The sequence below is a fragment of the Atta cephalotes genome (assembly GCF_000143395.1).
Source record: "Atta cephalotes unplaced genomic scaffold scaffold00005, whole genome shotgun sequence".
NCBI lineage: Eukaryota > Metazoa > Arthropoda > Insecta > Hymenoptera > Formicidae > Atta > Atta cephalotes.
In genome coordinates this window covers 6377483-6394528 of record NW_012130069.1, presented here as the reverse complement: position 1 = coordinate 6394528, position 17046 = coordinate 6377483, and the positions used below count along the sequence as shown (strand labels likewise).

Sequence of the window (17046 nt, the reverse complement as noted above, 5' to 3'; positions counted from 1 at the left end):
CGGTAACGTAACGTAACGAACGGTAACGGTACGGACGGTACGCGTACGTACGTAGTAGTAGTTACGTTCGTTCGTCGTACGTACGTCGTCGTCGTCTCTCTCTCTCTCTCTCTCTCTCTCTCTCTCTCTCTCTCTCTCTCTCTCTCTCTCTCACATTCATTCACTCACTTCCTCTCTCTGTCTGTCTTTCTCTCTCTCTCTGTCTATCTCTCTTCCTTGCAGGCCTCGTTGGCGCCGGTTAATGCAGTTGACCCTATGCAACCGTAAATCTAATCCCGCTGACTGCCGGACGCCAGTTAGGCTCGCTGAACGATCTCTTAAGGGTCACCGAAAGAAGCTAATGTAGCGTTAAATAATTTATAAAAAAGTAGGTCGAAGAATCTTGCTCAGGTAGATCAAGTTTTGATAAAAGTTGCCTGCGCACTTTTGGGCGCAACTCTCTTTTCTTTTTAAAGCTAATTTTTTACCTTCCTTCTTTCGGTCAGCGCTCTAATGATAAAATTCATATGAATTCCAAACAACTTGAAATATGAAGAAGAAGATAAACTATTTATAATGTTGAGCAACATTGATTATTAATTTAGTTAATATTTCATTAGGCATTAAATGGAAGTTTCTAAAAGTTCGAAATTTTCATTAAGCATAAAAAATAGTCAGGAATGAAGATGTGATCATTAACATCTTTTTTTCACAAAACGAAACTAAAGATAAAAATTAAACATATTTTATATAATATAATGAATACGAGACTATATACATAATAAATTAACAGCAAGGGATGATAAAATTGGAATTTGGATTGTACAATAACTATGCGATACATATTTTTTAGTTCGAAATTTAAATCATAAAGTAGAGATAAAATCTAATATAGAGATAAAAATATTTTCAAATTAAATTTTCAAATGATTATGTCGAAAAAATGATTGGAAGCGATTATAACTTGAGGAAACCGCTGTTGTTTCATAGGATAGAACGAGGTCAGAAGAGCTTCAAGATTGACGATGCGGAAGCATTAAGGAAGGGCAAGGTCAACGATAATGTTCTTATCGCGCTTGTGAAACAGCTGCTTGCTTATCGTGCCTCACAGGTTTCCTCCGTTAGACGATATGCGCATTACGTTCTGAAGATAATCTGATCGAGCAAATAATCCTTTCGACGATTCAACACAATTTCAGGAATGTCTCGAACGTGTCTCTGTAGAGAGCATTTCGCATAGTATTACTTTTAATTTCATCTTGGCTAGATTGCATTTTCTTTAATGCACGTGGAAAGTATCAAATAACAACTTTAAAATTACTGAAAACGTTGATGTAAAAGAAGAAGTAAGTGAACAAGAAGATAAATTTAATTAAGTGACACTCGATAATCAACAGTTTTCAGTCGTTTTATCATTTTAAATTATTTTTTAATTATTTTAATTAGTTTTTAATTATTTTAATCGTTTTAAAATTCAAGTTATATTATTCGATGATATTTCACAATTGTACATTAAAAAAAATTCTGATTGAAAAAGGACGAATTAGAAATTTCTGGTTAAATTTATTAGAATTTTAGTTATGGAATTGATTGATACAATATTTTTGATAAAAATCTATTAAAATTCTTATATTTTTGCCAGAATAATTATATCAATTAGAATTCTAATTATCTCAAATAGAATTCCAATAGATTTAACCAGAAAATTCTGATTCGTCCATTTTTCCAACAAAATTACTATTTAATCCAATCAGATCATTTTTCTTAGTGCATAATTCTCAAAAAAATTCTTTATGTAATACTCTAATCACAGGACACTTATATTTGATAACATTTTTAAGAAATATATAATAATTTTACATGAAAAGAGGTAGAAGAAATTTTTATCTTTATTTTCGGGAAAATTACTGTTAAAAATTGAAAAATTAGTAATATCTTTTTCCCTTTTAAGCATACATGATTTTCCTGTCAAGTTTCCTAAAGTTATAGTGAAGCTTGTTGGAAATAACAGGAAATAAAAGTAGTCTTGAAATCTTTTTCATAAAACTTTGCAATAAATTAAATTAAATTAAATTAAATCTGCAATTATTTCTCTTTAAACAAATTTTCACAAAGTTAAAGAAAAAAATTTTCATAATTGATAAGCGTACGCGTCTATTTTTTTTCTCCCCTCACGAGGATAATTTGACAGGAAAGCAGCGCGTAGCGGTTCAACTGGAAACATCGAGGCAAAATTTTATACGTTGCATACTGCCTGAACAAGTCAGCGCGTCCAGCCATTCTTTATTAAAGGGCATACCGATCCAGAAAGCTTCAAGGCCTCTTGCGTGATGAATGTAAGGCTGAACTCTTGTAACCTAACCCGTCTCGACCTAGCCTACCTTTACCGAAAGGACGTACCTTCAACTCTGTTTAACTTCCACCTGAATTAGCTTTCATCTACCTTGCGGGTCGTTCCACACATTGTTCTCCGCAATCTAACTCGACGTCGTTTACATTTCGCAGTGGCCCGTGCTAATGTTTAAACCCTTCACCGTTCACCGCGGATCACTTTGCTCGGTAAAACATCTATTACCTATAAAAATTTACCGCCTGAGGCATATATTGTTATATGCCGTGAGTTGAAATGAAATTTTGTGAGAATTATGAATCTTTAATTCCTCTTTGATACATTGAGAACAATTTCTGATTAAAAACAAATAAGCTAGAAGATTCTGCAGGTCATATCAGTCAGAATTTTGGATATCTTAACTAGAATTATATAATATTTTTCTTATTTTAAGTAATAACGCAATAATTTTACAATACAATTACACGTTTGTTTTCGTTTTTCTTATGTATATATTCATTAATTAAAATTCCGATAAAGTGGAATTTTCTTTGGATTAGATTAAAGAATAGGGAAATATTAAAGAATGGGGAATTTTTTAGTAGTTTATATCTGAAGAAATAGGTCGTTGCCGCATTCTTATTAAAAAAGTATTTTTAAATCAGTCAAAGAATATAAAAGAACATAAAAGAAGATGTAAAAACATTTCAAAAAACTTTATAATATATATAGTATATATAGATCTTCTGCAATTAATTACGTAAAGTAATGTACTATCGGTGCATTCGAAGAAGTGTCTTACGCTGAAAACACTCTGCTTCCATCGATCGAATTTGACATCGCGTGCAGAAAACAATTTGAAAAATAAAACGAAGTAGGATGTCCAACGATCGACTCTAGTCGCAGGTCTTCGTACCAGTAAAGCTCGAGCTTGTCTGCGCAATAAGGATCCGAAGCATTACAGACAACCTAGGTCGGTCCCATCTCATCCTCAGACGGAATGTTTTGCATTTTAAGAAGGTGTCGGATATCCTTTGCGTTATCCGAAGACAGGCCTTCCCTGTTGCCTCGCGCTTGTCGCGAAGCGAGGGTACAGAGCAAAGAAGGGAAAAAGGTGAAGGGAGACACGAGAGGCAGAGAAGAGCGATCCCTCCCTTGAAATCCGTAGTAATTCACGGTCCTGTATTACGTGGCAAAAAGAACACCCCTCCCCCCCCCCTTTCTCTCCTTTGGCGAGACGACCGATGCTAGCAGGGTCGCTTTACAGTGAACGAACGGAGAATTCGCACGAGCGTGTTAGCAGAAGCGTCCGATGTTAGCTACATTTAATGATATTTATTTTAGGTACGCGGTACCTTCGTCGACGTTACAAATTATAGTCGCAATATTCTCGAAAATTTCTCAATCTTAATATAATGTTTTATATATTTTATAGACAATCCAATTTTTTGTGTGAAAAACTGACAGAAGTAGATTTTTCTTATTTTTTTGCTACTTCATAATACCTATATTAATTATATAAGAAATGTGAAAACATTCTCGAATTACTTTTACTTGTAACATTAAGAATCTATTTATAAAAATATATATTTGTAATATATTACAAAGTATAATATTATGGATGAGGATTGAAGTAATACCGTGTAATATTACAAAAAATATATTTCTCAAAATAAGAAATTTTTAAAACCTTCGATGATTCAAGACTTCTCAAGTATTCCAAGAATATTAAAAATTTATTCCGAATAATGTACGAAATAATTCTTATCACACATTCGAATAGATTTACACTTTGTGTTTGTTATTAGTTATAGGATATCATTTATAATAAACGATGAAAGAATAATATTCTATAAGTAAAATTAATAAATGCTCAAAGAGACGAAAATTTGGAAAAGTCGTTGTGAGCGAATAAAAAAAGAATTGAAAAATAGTCATCGGAAAAAGGATTGGTTGGACTCTCGTGTGGTCATTTTCTAGAGGACTCGAAGGACAATCGCATTTAATCGAGTCGCCGTTTACCGAGGCTCTTGCTTAAAGGAGATCCCAGATGAAACGAGAGCAAACTCGATCGTTCCGGTATCTAGGAGCTGACAAACTTTGTTTTTCTTTCTTTTTCAGGAAAACCCTTTTAAAAAAGCAGTACTTTCTCTTTACTGTAAGATATATTTCTCAAGTTGTCTTTTAATGATTTGATTTTATTAAATAATTAAAATTAGTTATTAATTTACGGAGAGATTTGCGAGTAACCATTGTGCAATAAATTATAGAAAATTGCTGAATTCAAAGAAAAAGATTATAAGACGAATCTTATTTCTTTGAGAAATTGCGACCGTATAAAAGAAATATTCTATAAATCAAGAAATAGATGTGTATAAGGAAAAATAAATAGAGATTAGAATTCATTTATAATTAAACTACGTAATTTCGTAAGTTTAAGGGAAAAATTTACCTGTCCATCGTATGAAAAGTCTTTCGTTTTATAAAATAAAGTTTCTACCATTTTTGACATGAGTACAGAGAGAAAAGAACATTTAATTCTCGGTGGAATTTGTAAAGTTAGCTTCTCCGTCCTTGATTTTGTTCGACGAATAACCGATATATTATTTAAATACTAAAAATCATTTATGTGATTTCGAGCATCTTTTCCCATTTGACGCATCGTATGCGTCAACTCAGATTTTTGACGTATAATTTCAAATCGACAACTACTCATTGATTTCTATCCTGGAAATAACGCGCGTTTGAACAAAAATTCCAATTCAATTCCATTATTCTCTACGTTCGAGAAACGCGTTCATTTGCTTTTGTTTATATTCTTACTACTTGTTCAATCGTCAAGCATTGATGTCTGACTTGTTTTATATGATATTTTCCTCGTGAACCTATCGCGATACTTTACGAAAGAAGATAAGTTAAATATATTCTTATAAGGTTTAAGTTAAATTGGAGCTCTTACCTCGAGGTGTTATCAGCGCCAACAACAACGACAAAAGTTGTTTATCGAAATGGGATTACTTTTTTATTAAAGGACCGCATGATACGCATTTAAGATTCACAGCATATAGCAAAAATTAAGTCCATCTTTTTCCATGTTATATTTATATAAAACTTTAAATATACTCCTCTTTCTCTCTCAATTCTCTCAACCATATGAAAATGCATAGTTATGTTTTTACGCCCATTTTTTTCACATGTAAAACATTTTTATTATTTAAATTATGTTTAGAAGACATTAAAAACATATTATTGCAATCTTGACGTATTAACTAAAATTATGTGAAAAATAATTTCTATATTTTAGTATTTAATATGTATATTTTAATGTTTTATAATATGATTAAATTATTATTTAATATAATTTCTTTTCAATAATTATTTTATTAAAATAATAATGGAGAAATTGAAATTGAAATTGAAGCTCTTCGATAAAAATTTTTATAAGAGAAAAAGAAATAATAAAAGAACTATTGCCAGAAGGCAATATTGGTGCGTAAACATTTATATCATGTATATTATGTATATAATTGTTTGTGTAATATTTCCATTTTGCTTCTATAATGATCGAAGAGATAATGGAAAATCGCAAAAAAGATCGAACATTTTAACACAAATATTTGCCCATCTATGTCCTGACGCTTTTTTCTCTTATAATAGAACAGATCGTTAGCAGACTGATAGTTAAGGCCACGTGCCACAATATGTTTTGTTTTCTTTATTGGCCTCTTCTATCATGCAATCATCAATACCAATATTTAAGTAATAATAATGCCATTAAAATGCCATTCATATAATTAGAAAATTCTTTTTATACTGACTTCGATTCGAGACTGATATAGCAGAGTGTGATTTGGGATCTGCATATTCTGAGAAATAAATTCGTTTGATTTTGGAATACCAAAAACTGAATTCTCAAAAAAATTCGCAATCGTCTCGAGTCATCCCTTTGCAACGCGCTCGCAACCAAGCCAGTGAGCGAGATTTATAGACGCGTGGAAGGGATATCGATCGCGTAGGCCCATCGTGTATTGTTAGTAATTGGAACATTTATGAGCCAATCAATCACTTCTGCTGTTGCAGTTCCCCCTATGCTCTGGATACCGCACCAATTGGTCGGCGCGCCCCTGGGTTACTCCGTTATTCTGGAATGTTATACCGAGGCTCATCCGACTTCTTTGAATTACTGGGCAAGGGAAGATGGTCTAATGATTCACGAGAGCAGTAAATACAAGACTGTGTCGTTACCCGATAAGCCATCTTACAAGACGCATATGATGCTCACGATAAACGATATACAGGTGAGTGGAAGCATGCATCGATGATTAACAATTCCGTTTGATTCTCAAATGAAGCTCATTCAAAAATTTTCAAAAAATTCCTCATATTTTCAGCCATAGAGAAACGATTTATGAAAAAAGACAAAAAACAGATTTTTTTTTTTTTAATTGAATGAGGCTTTATCATTAATGATATAAATCATTAATGGTATAAAAATATCTTCATCTCTTTCAATATGTTATACGAAAAAAAATTAAGCGCTATTTTTTTTGTGTTGTTGTTTGTGTGTATGTTTAATAATTTGTGTGTGTTGTATGTTTAATGAATTAGAATTGCATGTTAAAATGCAACATAATTGCTATTAAAAAAGAAACACATCACTTAATTATGTACACCGCGTTAAAATTCACGATTGGGTAATAGTAGCATATCGTAAATTACGATCGTTGCACACTGGCGATGAACGCGACAGACGATGAGTGTAATAAAGCATTCGTCTAGAGTAGTCTGCGTACAAAATAAAAATACATAATATACGGTTTTATATACGATATTATATACGGTTAAAGATATCACAATAATTTATTATTATTCAATAATATAATGATATTAACATTTTAGAAGACGTGATTTTCATTTATTAATATAGTCAAATAAATAATTCAAGAAGCATCACTTTTTATAATAATTCTTTTTGTTTTCTTTTTCAAATGTTTTGTGCGCGTAGCGCAATTCAAAATTTAGAAGAATAATAAAGATCTCTGAACTGTCCAATTACGTAGTTATTTATTGATTTATTTATTATACTGTGCATCGATAAAGAATTATAAAGTGAATAATGATGACTACAGTAGATGACTACAATAGATGAGAAAATAAAACGAATACACAAAATAAGGCATCAGCAGAAACTGCTGCTCTAATATCTATTAGAAAAGAGAGAGCAATGAGTTTATAAAAACAATGAAAATGAAACAAAAACAATTTAATAGCAGATTCGTTAATGCTTTCTTCTTCGATTAAAAAAATACTTCGCATAATTCTATTTTTTATTAATTATAAAAAAATAAATTTAACAAAGCTATGATTATTCAGAATGATAAAGTTTCATTTTAAAATTTAAGTTGATAATTAATAAGAAATATTTTATTATATTTACGCCATTAAAATTTCTATGCATTTTAGAGAGTAATTTGCTCGCGCTGGTTTACTTTCAGAGAGAAGACTATGGTAGCTACAAGTGTATCGCCAAGAATCCACGTGGAGAAACCGACGGGACGATTCGTCTGTACAGTAAGTGTCTCGTTTTGCCTGCATGTGCCTCGAGCCATCCCTTCAGTACCGTTTACCAAGGTAATGACGGTTCGTCGCGAGCTGTTTGGCGCGTTTATGTCGTGCTGTCATTTCCCGGTTGTTTACGAAGTCGACGAAGACGGTCGGTTCTCAACGAACTACGTAATTTCTACAGCACATCCGTTGACGGATACCGTGGTTTCTTCGGGCAACGCGCGTTCAGTACGGTTTGACACGGTTAAACTCCACGACGCGCGCGCGTCACGCGATCTTCCTTCTAGACAAATATACCGACGTTAATTACCTTTACCTAATATTTGCCAACAGATCGCGATTTGCAGTGGCACTTTCCTTGAATTAAATCGCAACATTAGTTGGCTACAGTTTAACGCGACTATGTAAATACAAAAAAACAATTCTATGTATTATTTATTCTTGACTGGATCTCAATATTCCCACATTTTTAATATGACGCGCGTACTTTTTTCCTATTTTTTTTCTTTTCGATTCGTTAGTCCTCCCGTTATACGTTACCTTCGTCGTGTGCGAGGTGAGGGAATAAAATGCATACAATCAAGGATTTCATCTGTGGCTTACAGCTATGATAAAATTGGAGATATGGATGAAATATGGAGACGATCGTTCGCATGTACGTATCTCGTGAAAAAGAGTATGAATCGGGACAAATGTAGAATCGAGCAAATAGAATCGATGGCGCTTACGAAAACGAATGCGGGATCACTCCATTAGTATGGATCGGTTTTTCGCATTAGCAATATTCAAATGAAGCGAACATTTAGCATAAAAGACTACGGATAAGAGAGAAAGTGGTGAAATGTAAACCTTTCGAGTTCGATGGAAAATGATTGTTTGATATATATGAGGTGTTTGATACATTTTTTCTTTCTTGTCATCGGTACGAATCTCTGCAAGTAAATATTTAATAAACTAGAATTTTCTGGGATATTTGAATTATTTATACATAAGAAGTCACGCGAGAAATTGATATTTTTAAAAATAGATGTTGCATCATATATTTTCTAGATATTTCTTAATTAATTACACACCTAAAAATATTGTTGTTTTAACCAAAACACTCTGCTTCTATTAAAATTGTAATTGATATTACTTTTAAGCATAGCTGTGTAAAAGTGGATAGTCGCAAAATTCGCGCGTGCCATGCATACTATCCATGTTGTGGCAGACAAAATTAAAATTTTTCGAAAGTTTTTTTAACTTTGCAGATAAATTTTCCTTGTTTTAAATGAAAAAAAAAATCATTCTTTTTTTATTTACTGGAATAAAATTAACTACGATGTATCATGGTAAATTATTGAGAAAAGCATTTTCACGACGGAATCCTATTCCGATCGGATGACTCGTTGGACTATTGGCGTAGCGCTAATGCTGAATTATTGGTATCCCCGAAAGGGATGCAGGATTAACCGCGTACTAAGAGTCATGTCTCGCAAATGTATATCGTTATATATTCTGCTTAAGACACGTAATTGCAACGTTTAAAATTAGAAATATTATCTCTACGATTGCTTACATAAACGATTTTTATGATGCTTTTATTAACTTTATATCGATGTATATAGCGAAATGTGATAAATTTGAAGCGAAAGAAATTTAATAAATATATCTTCGATAATGAAATCTTAAAGTATTTCAAGATTAATAAATTAATCTTGAAATTTTATAAATTATTCTTTTAACGAAGATCAATATTCTTATCTTATGCGGAGAGACAAACAACAAATAACGAGAGGTACGCCCTTTTTCCGTCCATTTAAAATTGTCGATTTAGAATCGACTGTGACCATCCCATTGTTCCGTTTACGAGCAGGAGGATGAGAATACGAGGAAAAAGTCAGACCAGGAAGGAATTCGAATTTCTCGGAGCTCCTCCAAAGAGGAAGCGAAGAAATAACTTCGAAAAGGTCCCGCGAAGGCTTGGTAGAGATGCACGACGGTCCAGAGGAAAGAAGCAAACAAACCTACTTCAGTACAGTCAGTAACAACAGGCGGAAGTAACGGAGCCCTTCGCGTTCCTTGAAGAAGGTCGAGGCTCGAAATTAAGTAGCAGCAGTTAGAGATATGTCAGACGAGTTTTATTAAGCGGCATAAAAAAAGAGATTTGTAGACTGACTGAAGGAAACGAGTGGAAGCTAGAGGAAAGGAGAGAGAAGAAAGATACCTTACTTCGTGGCGTAAGTCGTCCCGCGAAGCGAAGACGATTCCTCGGTTGCGGAACTCGTCTACAGCGGCAGTAAAGAATAGGGGAAACAGACAAGGGACCAAGATATGAATTTATTATTAAGAACCGCCTAGGGGCAAAGTATCCCTGTTTCTTGATATCCAAGCGTATTTTGTACTTGCGTCTTACTTCGTCTTTACCCTCCTTGAGGCCCCTTTTTTCCTTTGCGACAGAGATCTGTTCTTCTCTTTTCTGCCCCACTTGAAAAAGCTCAAATTTCCTGGCTAATTTATTTCGCAGTCGAGTCAAATTGCTATTTGTAGCGGCGTGGAGGTGTGGGCTTAGCACGCAAAATGATGGGTAGAACGAGGAGCAAAACTTATGACGTTCACTTGGATAGTAACAATATCGTATTCATTCGACTCCTCCTTCGTCTTCCTCTACCGTACTCTCCCCTTGTGATTTCCTTAACCCGAGCATCGTATACATAATGCAACGTCCACCCCTGCCACATCCACCAGTTCAACCGCTCTGTGTCGCTGCTAAGACGCGGATTTAATAAACGGCCGTTACGCGGCTGCTTTGTCGGCGTCCATAATGTCATTTTTCACTCCCCTTAATTCGGACATACTTGCTTATGCATGGAACATTATCCCTTAACATGGCATCTGCCAAGAAAAAAATGTAACACTAAATTAGTGTAAATAACGTAATACTTAAATAGATAACATTGCAACATTTTTTTGAGTCAGTTAATAGTTATCACTTTTTGTTATTTCATGAAATCGCTGTCTTACTTTAAAAGTGATTCAATTTAAAAATTACACTCTAAATTTCTTGCAGTGAAATTTAGAGAGTAAAATCATGCAACCATCCTTGAAAAAAAGTGAAAATGTTTCTTGAAAAAGAATGACAATTTTCATGAGATTTCACTCCTGAAGTGAAAATTCACTCTAAAAAGAATGCAAAATGGCAGTCTTTTTGAGATTTCATTGTAAGAAATTTAGAATGTAAGTTTTCTCAGAAAAGAGAAAAAATTATTTTTCAACTTAACAAAAAATTATTGATTAATCAAATTATTTTGACAAAAAATATATATTCTTAATCAGAAGCGTATCCATTTTTTCAAAAGAATTCATTTTTGTTATTTCACAATTCTGAAAAAATTATTTATTGACTAAAAAATTATAACTATTTTTATGAAGTTAAATTCGTTCACTTTTGATAATTGATGTGATATTTACTTAATTCATTCATGGTAAATATCTCGAAAATTATATTTTTTTTAAGTCGTTTTACTTTTGAAGATTAGGAAGCAATATATTAAATAATAAGTTACTTTTCTCTTTATATGAGCTTAAAATATGTTGCAACATTATATTTTATTTATCATAATTATTTGATTTCTATCTAAAAGTCAATTAAATTAATTAATCAATGTATGTATGTATGAAATTTGATTTTATCATCACTTTATTAGTTTATCTTTTTTTGATGAGGTATATCATTTTAGCGATTGATGTGTATATTCCCAAAGCTGCATTTTTACATCTGACAAATTTTTGATATCATAAAACATTTTCGAAAGATAATTATAATGCGACTCGCGACAGTAAAAATCCCTTAATGCTTAACAAGCTCTTGATGAAATTCTTGCAAACGGAAAACTTTTCGTTGTACTCAAATTCCTTCTGCAAATCCATACTGAGTTGTCGGACTTTGAAAACTTTCGCGGTCGCGTGGTATCGTGGCTCGTAAAGTTCTACGAGCTTTTCATTTGGATTTGAGAATTTCACTAACGAATTCTTCAGCGTAAGATGCAAACGAAGTCGTGGCCCAGCGTGACTTTGATAAATTTGTTGTGAAACTCTTTCTGCACATGCATTCCGGACGCTGCTAACGCAGCGGCACTTAGCAATTTTGTCGTCGGAGTTGCACGGAGGAACGAATTTCACCGAAAATCTCGTTTAGATTTTGAAACGTTGCCGGCAAGCATTTTCTCGCTGATATTCACGCAGATAGTATCTCTAGAAGTTATATTCTTAACTTATCTGAGGGGTGTCCTCCAAAGAAATATTCATTTCTAGATTTTCAGCTACATTGATATTCCTATTTCTTGAATAATTTTGGAATATCATGAATATATCATGAATTGCATCTCATGAGAACGTAACTGTCTTATTATTGTCAATCATGCAATTACTATGATATTATTGCAATTAAATGCTTTTAGAGATTTTCAGTAAGACATATATAGTATTTGAACTATTGTTATTTATGTATACATTTTTATAATAAGTCCATGAAAAAAGCTAAAATAAAAACAAAATTTAAAATTTTTTAATAAAACAATTTTTTAACAATTATAATGCTACTTGCTTACACTCTCACAAAAAAGTGACACAAAAGTTCAAATTGTTCAAGAAAAAAGAAAGAAAAAAACTTGCATATTTTAAAATTAATTATTTATTACATTTTAATATTAAACATAACTTAATTTAGAGTTAATCAAATTGCTTGTTTCAAGTTCTCTAGAATAAGTAATGCAGATATTAATATTTATAATGTTGTTATCGCCTAAAAATTATTCCTATTTTGATTTCTTATATTTCTTGAAAAGTAAATTTGAAACCAACTATATTACTTTTCAAAGCTGATGTATTTAAAACACAATCCGTATATAATAATAATAAAAAATTCGAAAAATTGTAAGGTCGTGTCATTCTTCTTGTGGAGATGCGATGTAGCATTCTACTTATAATATTAAATCTATACTGATATTTGTTTCATATAATAAGTATATTGTTTTGTTCATTGATTTATCATTTATAATAAAAGGTGATAGTAACACAAAATCTTGAAATTATATCGTCACCTATATAGATTTAAAACTACAATTTTTCTCTCTGTAAAATGTCTTGCAGTATAATTTACAATAGAAATCACGTGAGATTTCACGTTGAAGAATTCGTCGTTGAATTCTTCATCTCGAAAGGCGAGCGAACATAACTGTTTGCTCCGTGGATACTTTTGGATGGTGTGATATCACGAAGTTCTCTATTACCTCGGCCGCTTAATTATGAATTGATCAGACTTCTGCAAACTCGGCAGACACGAAACGGGACCCACCGATGACACACCTTTCTATAACTTCGTCAACGCATGGAGGCGTAAAAATTTTGTACCGAGTTGTATGGAGACCGCTGTCTACCTTCGGGGCATGAGTTCGTACCGCACGGCCGAAACTTTAACGTGGAAAGCCTCGGGGTCGCTTCGAAACTTTTGTCCTCCTCGTTGAATCGCGATTCTTAGTAACCCCCGATTCAATAAATTATTTATGATGCAATGGACGAGCAATCTTACACCCCCGTTTACTATACTTAAGGTACGAAACTGCGTTGCTCCAGTAACGCTGTAGTATCGTAACTTTGTCGATATTCTTTCCATCAATACTAATATGTTGATATGTGCATGCGTTTTTTTCTTTCTTATCAGAAAAACATTTAGTAAATTTAAAAAGGACGTTTAATGAAACATAATCCATTATTTCACAGAGTTTGTAGAGTCAAAATTTTTCTTCAAAAGATCTATAAATTGAACTTTAAAAAACGCATTAAAAATAATCTGTATTCCGAAATGCGGAGATAATGATTACAAAAGAAATGTTTCGCGCGTGTAACGGTGTGATATACATCGTGTAACCTAAATAACTTCATTTACGCAAGAGATTAGGACAGAAAAATAATTTCACGTTATCATATCGTACTGATGTTGCATAATCGGAATAATGTGCATTGTTGTTGCGGTAGGTATGGCGCATTTTCTCTAGCTGTGTGCTCTGAAAATTGAGAGTCTATTTTTAATGGGTGCATTTCTCTGTATATATGTGAAATAATTATGGACAGCGACCTTGTTATCTAAATTCGTTACATGTGCTTCATTTTGATTGCAGAATAAAAAAAAGATAATCACGCGCTTACGACATAGCTTTCAACTCTATAGATATAAATTGTCATTCACAACAAAGAAAGGCTTTGCTCGTAAAACTAAATCAAAATCTATTAGTGCGTCTCGAACTGATTTTCCACATTCCCGGAGTGATTATGAATATTCATAAGCAACTTTGTGATGTATTTTTGAAAATGAGAAAATCTTAGAGCGCCGGTGAAGAGATAATTAAGTTCACGCCTCGATGCCACCTTGACGGAAAGAGTTGCCGTTTCCCAACACATTTTTGTCTCTTTACTGTGCAAATTTCACGTGGCGTATTTTTAATGGTCGCACGGTTGAATTAATTGCGGAGTAGCGGACACTGCTTCGTTACTTCCTGAAAGGTAAATTCGTTAAATGTCTCGTTCTCTCGCCATACACGCGGACAATATGCGTGCACATATTTGCGTATGTATGAGCGTGGAAGCGGGCGACAAGTACTTTTTATGAGAGACCATTCCAGATTTACCGTCGTGCAAACTCGCCGCGAAAATAGGTCAGCGGAAAAATCGGCGGGGAATATCTTTGGGAAACAACAATTGCCTTGAATGTATCAATACGTATTTAGTTGTGTTTGATGTATTTTATGATTTTTCTTTTTGTTAAGCTATCATTGTTTCTGATATCTGGACTGCACATTGTTTTTACGTTCATTATTCTAGCTTTTGCAATATAAAAAGTTTAATGCATATTTATATATCTTCGATTAAAATTTTTTCAAGAACAAAGATTGACACACACATACACACACACACACCTTATGCGATTAAAATATTGCTAAGATTAATTTATTACAATTATACAATACAGCACGATTAATTTTTATAATTTTAGAATGCTAAAAATTAATACTTAATATGTATTGTATCTAAAAATTGGAGGCGTAATATTCATTTCATTTTATTAAATATAAAAAAATTCATGCTCTAATAGACGTAAGCTCCTTTCAAAGCGTTTTGACACAATCACAAAAAAATGTTTTTTAAAAAAATGTTTTTAAAAAAATGTTTTAAAAAAATATTTTTAAAAAATGTTTAACTTGACGGAAAATTATTGATTAATCAAATAATGCCGGCAAAAGAAAATATTCACAATTTAATGTCATTTTTGTCATTTTTGTTTTACAATCCTTAAAAATCTGTTTTTCGAATTGTGACAATTTTGACAATTTTTAAATGAAATTAAGTCAATTCACTTCTGATTGATAGCGTAATGTTTACTTAACTCAATCATGATAATTATCTACTTAAAAATCATAATTTTCGAGTTATCGTCATTTTCGAAATAAGTTTAGACAATGGTATTATATTTGATTCATAGACAAAAGAAACCAATCTATAATAATATTCTGTATCATGTTAACTTTATAATTTTATAATTTTAATAATCGAAAAAGTACTCGCTAATTTTCTGCTTTCATGGTTAAGTTATGTGTTAATTCAGCATTAAAATGATATTCGTAAATAATCAAGATTTTATTAAATGTACATTTTCAACACAATATTATCACTGGGTAAATCAAACAGAATATAGCAAAAAGAAATTAACGATGAAAAAACGCTAACTTAGGTTCTATTTCCAGTTCCACGTAAAGCTAATACCTATAAAAGCCGCTCCAAACGGCCAAAACTCATCAATCTAGGGATTCTGTCTGCGACTTTTATCAGTCGTGCGCGCCACGAACGCGCTCCAGGGATAATGAAAGAAAAAGTGTCGCCGCCCATGTCAAGCTTTAATTGTCATCCTTTATTGGATGGTCACTCGTTGTCACGTCAAGACAGTTGCGGCGTGTAAGCTCACAATCAGATACTCTGGCACGCGTCTGTGTCTCTCTTTTTCCTCTCCCCTTTTACATTTCTTTTTCAGCTTCCATTTCGTCGTTTTCGTCGTGCCTCTCGGCGGCATCACGGGGGATATCTCTGAGAAAGAGACACCAGATGAAAGAGCGATAGAGAGTCGCTTGTATAATTCATAGGACCGCCTGGCGTTCGTGGTCGATGGATCAACCCCGGTCGTGCCACTACGCCTCTTCGTTTTCCCCTCCTTCGTCGGGACTCCCTGCGATAGTAGTAACCCCCGCAGCATCTCAATGCTGACCGACCAGCAGATTAGCCCAAGGAAATTGCCAAACTTCTCTTCGCTCCGGCAGGAAAGTCGATTCCGAAAGTCGTTCCTCAAACGGCCAGTAACGTCGGTCTGCTGGGCGACTGTGCCCTCCCTCCGGCGACTGTCTCTTAAACAAACTAATGCGCTGTAACTTCGTCTCGCTCTCTGCCGATGGGCTTTACGCCTCCTTTTGCGTTTGCGCGAGTGCTAATTCGGCTAGGAAGACTCTCAGTGCCAAGACTGAAGGAACAAACAATAATACTCGATTTGTGAGATGAGAGAATAAATCGTTTGTCGAAAGTTTCTACACTAATTTCATAATATTTGAGCACTCCTTGTAATAACACACAGTAATGTAATATTCGGATCGATCTTCTTCTCGATTGTCGATTTAAAAATTTAATGAAGACAAGCATTAATGAGATAATTATAATATTAATCTAATATTATAATATTATAATATCATAATATTATAATATTAATCTAAAAATTTAGTCAACGGTTAAAAACATGTTTGTTGTTTTTCACTAATAATAAGATTCCAATCTTGTAATAAAGTGTTCCACAGCGTACAATTTGGTTAATGAGAGAATGTAAAATATACATTTAATTAATGCATAAACGATTCGATTATATCAGTTGTATTGCCACGAAATTGCCTTCACGTTCATTTAATGGTACAAGCTTCCAATTACCAGTAACATTGGCAACGGCGAAAGTAAGCAAGCAGAAGATGAAACGCCACGAAGTAAAAGAGTTGCCTCAATCGGCGTCGAACAGTTCGACGAATGGAAATATATATATATATATATATATATATATATATATATATATATATATACGTACGTACGTATAAGTACGTACGGTAAGG

The 17046-nt window shown here is 33.2% G+C and overlaps 1 protein-coding gene across 1 annotated transcript in view; it reads left to right on the top strand.

The window, feature by feature from the left end:
• Positions 1-17046, top strand: part of LOC105626623 (hemicentin-1-like) — a 209889-nt gene that overhangs the window by 173044 nt on the left and 19799 nt on the right. The window contains 2 exon segments of the mRNA XM_012207915.1: positions 6389-6606; positions 7804-7879. Of these exon segments, the coding sequence (XP_012063305.1) occupies positions 6389-6606; positions 7804-7879 (294 nt within the window).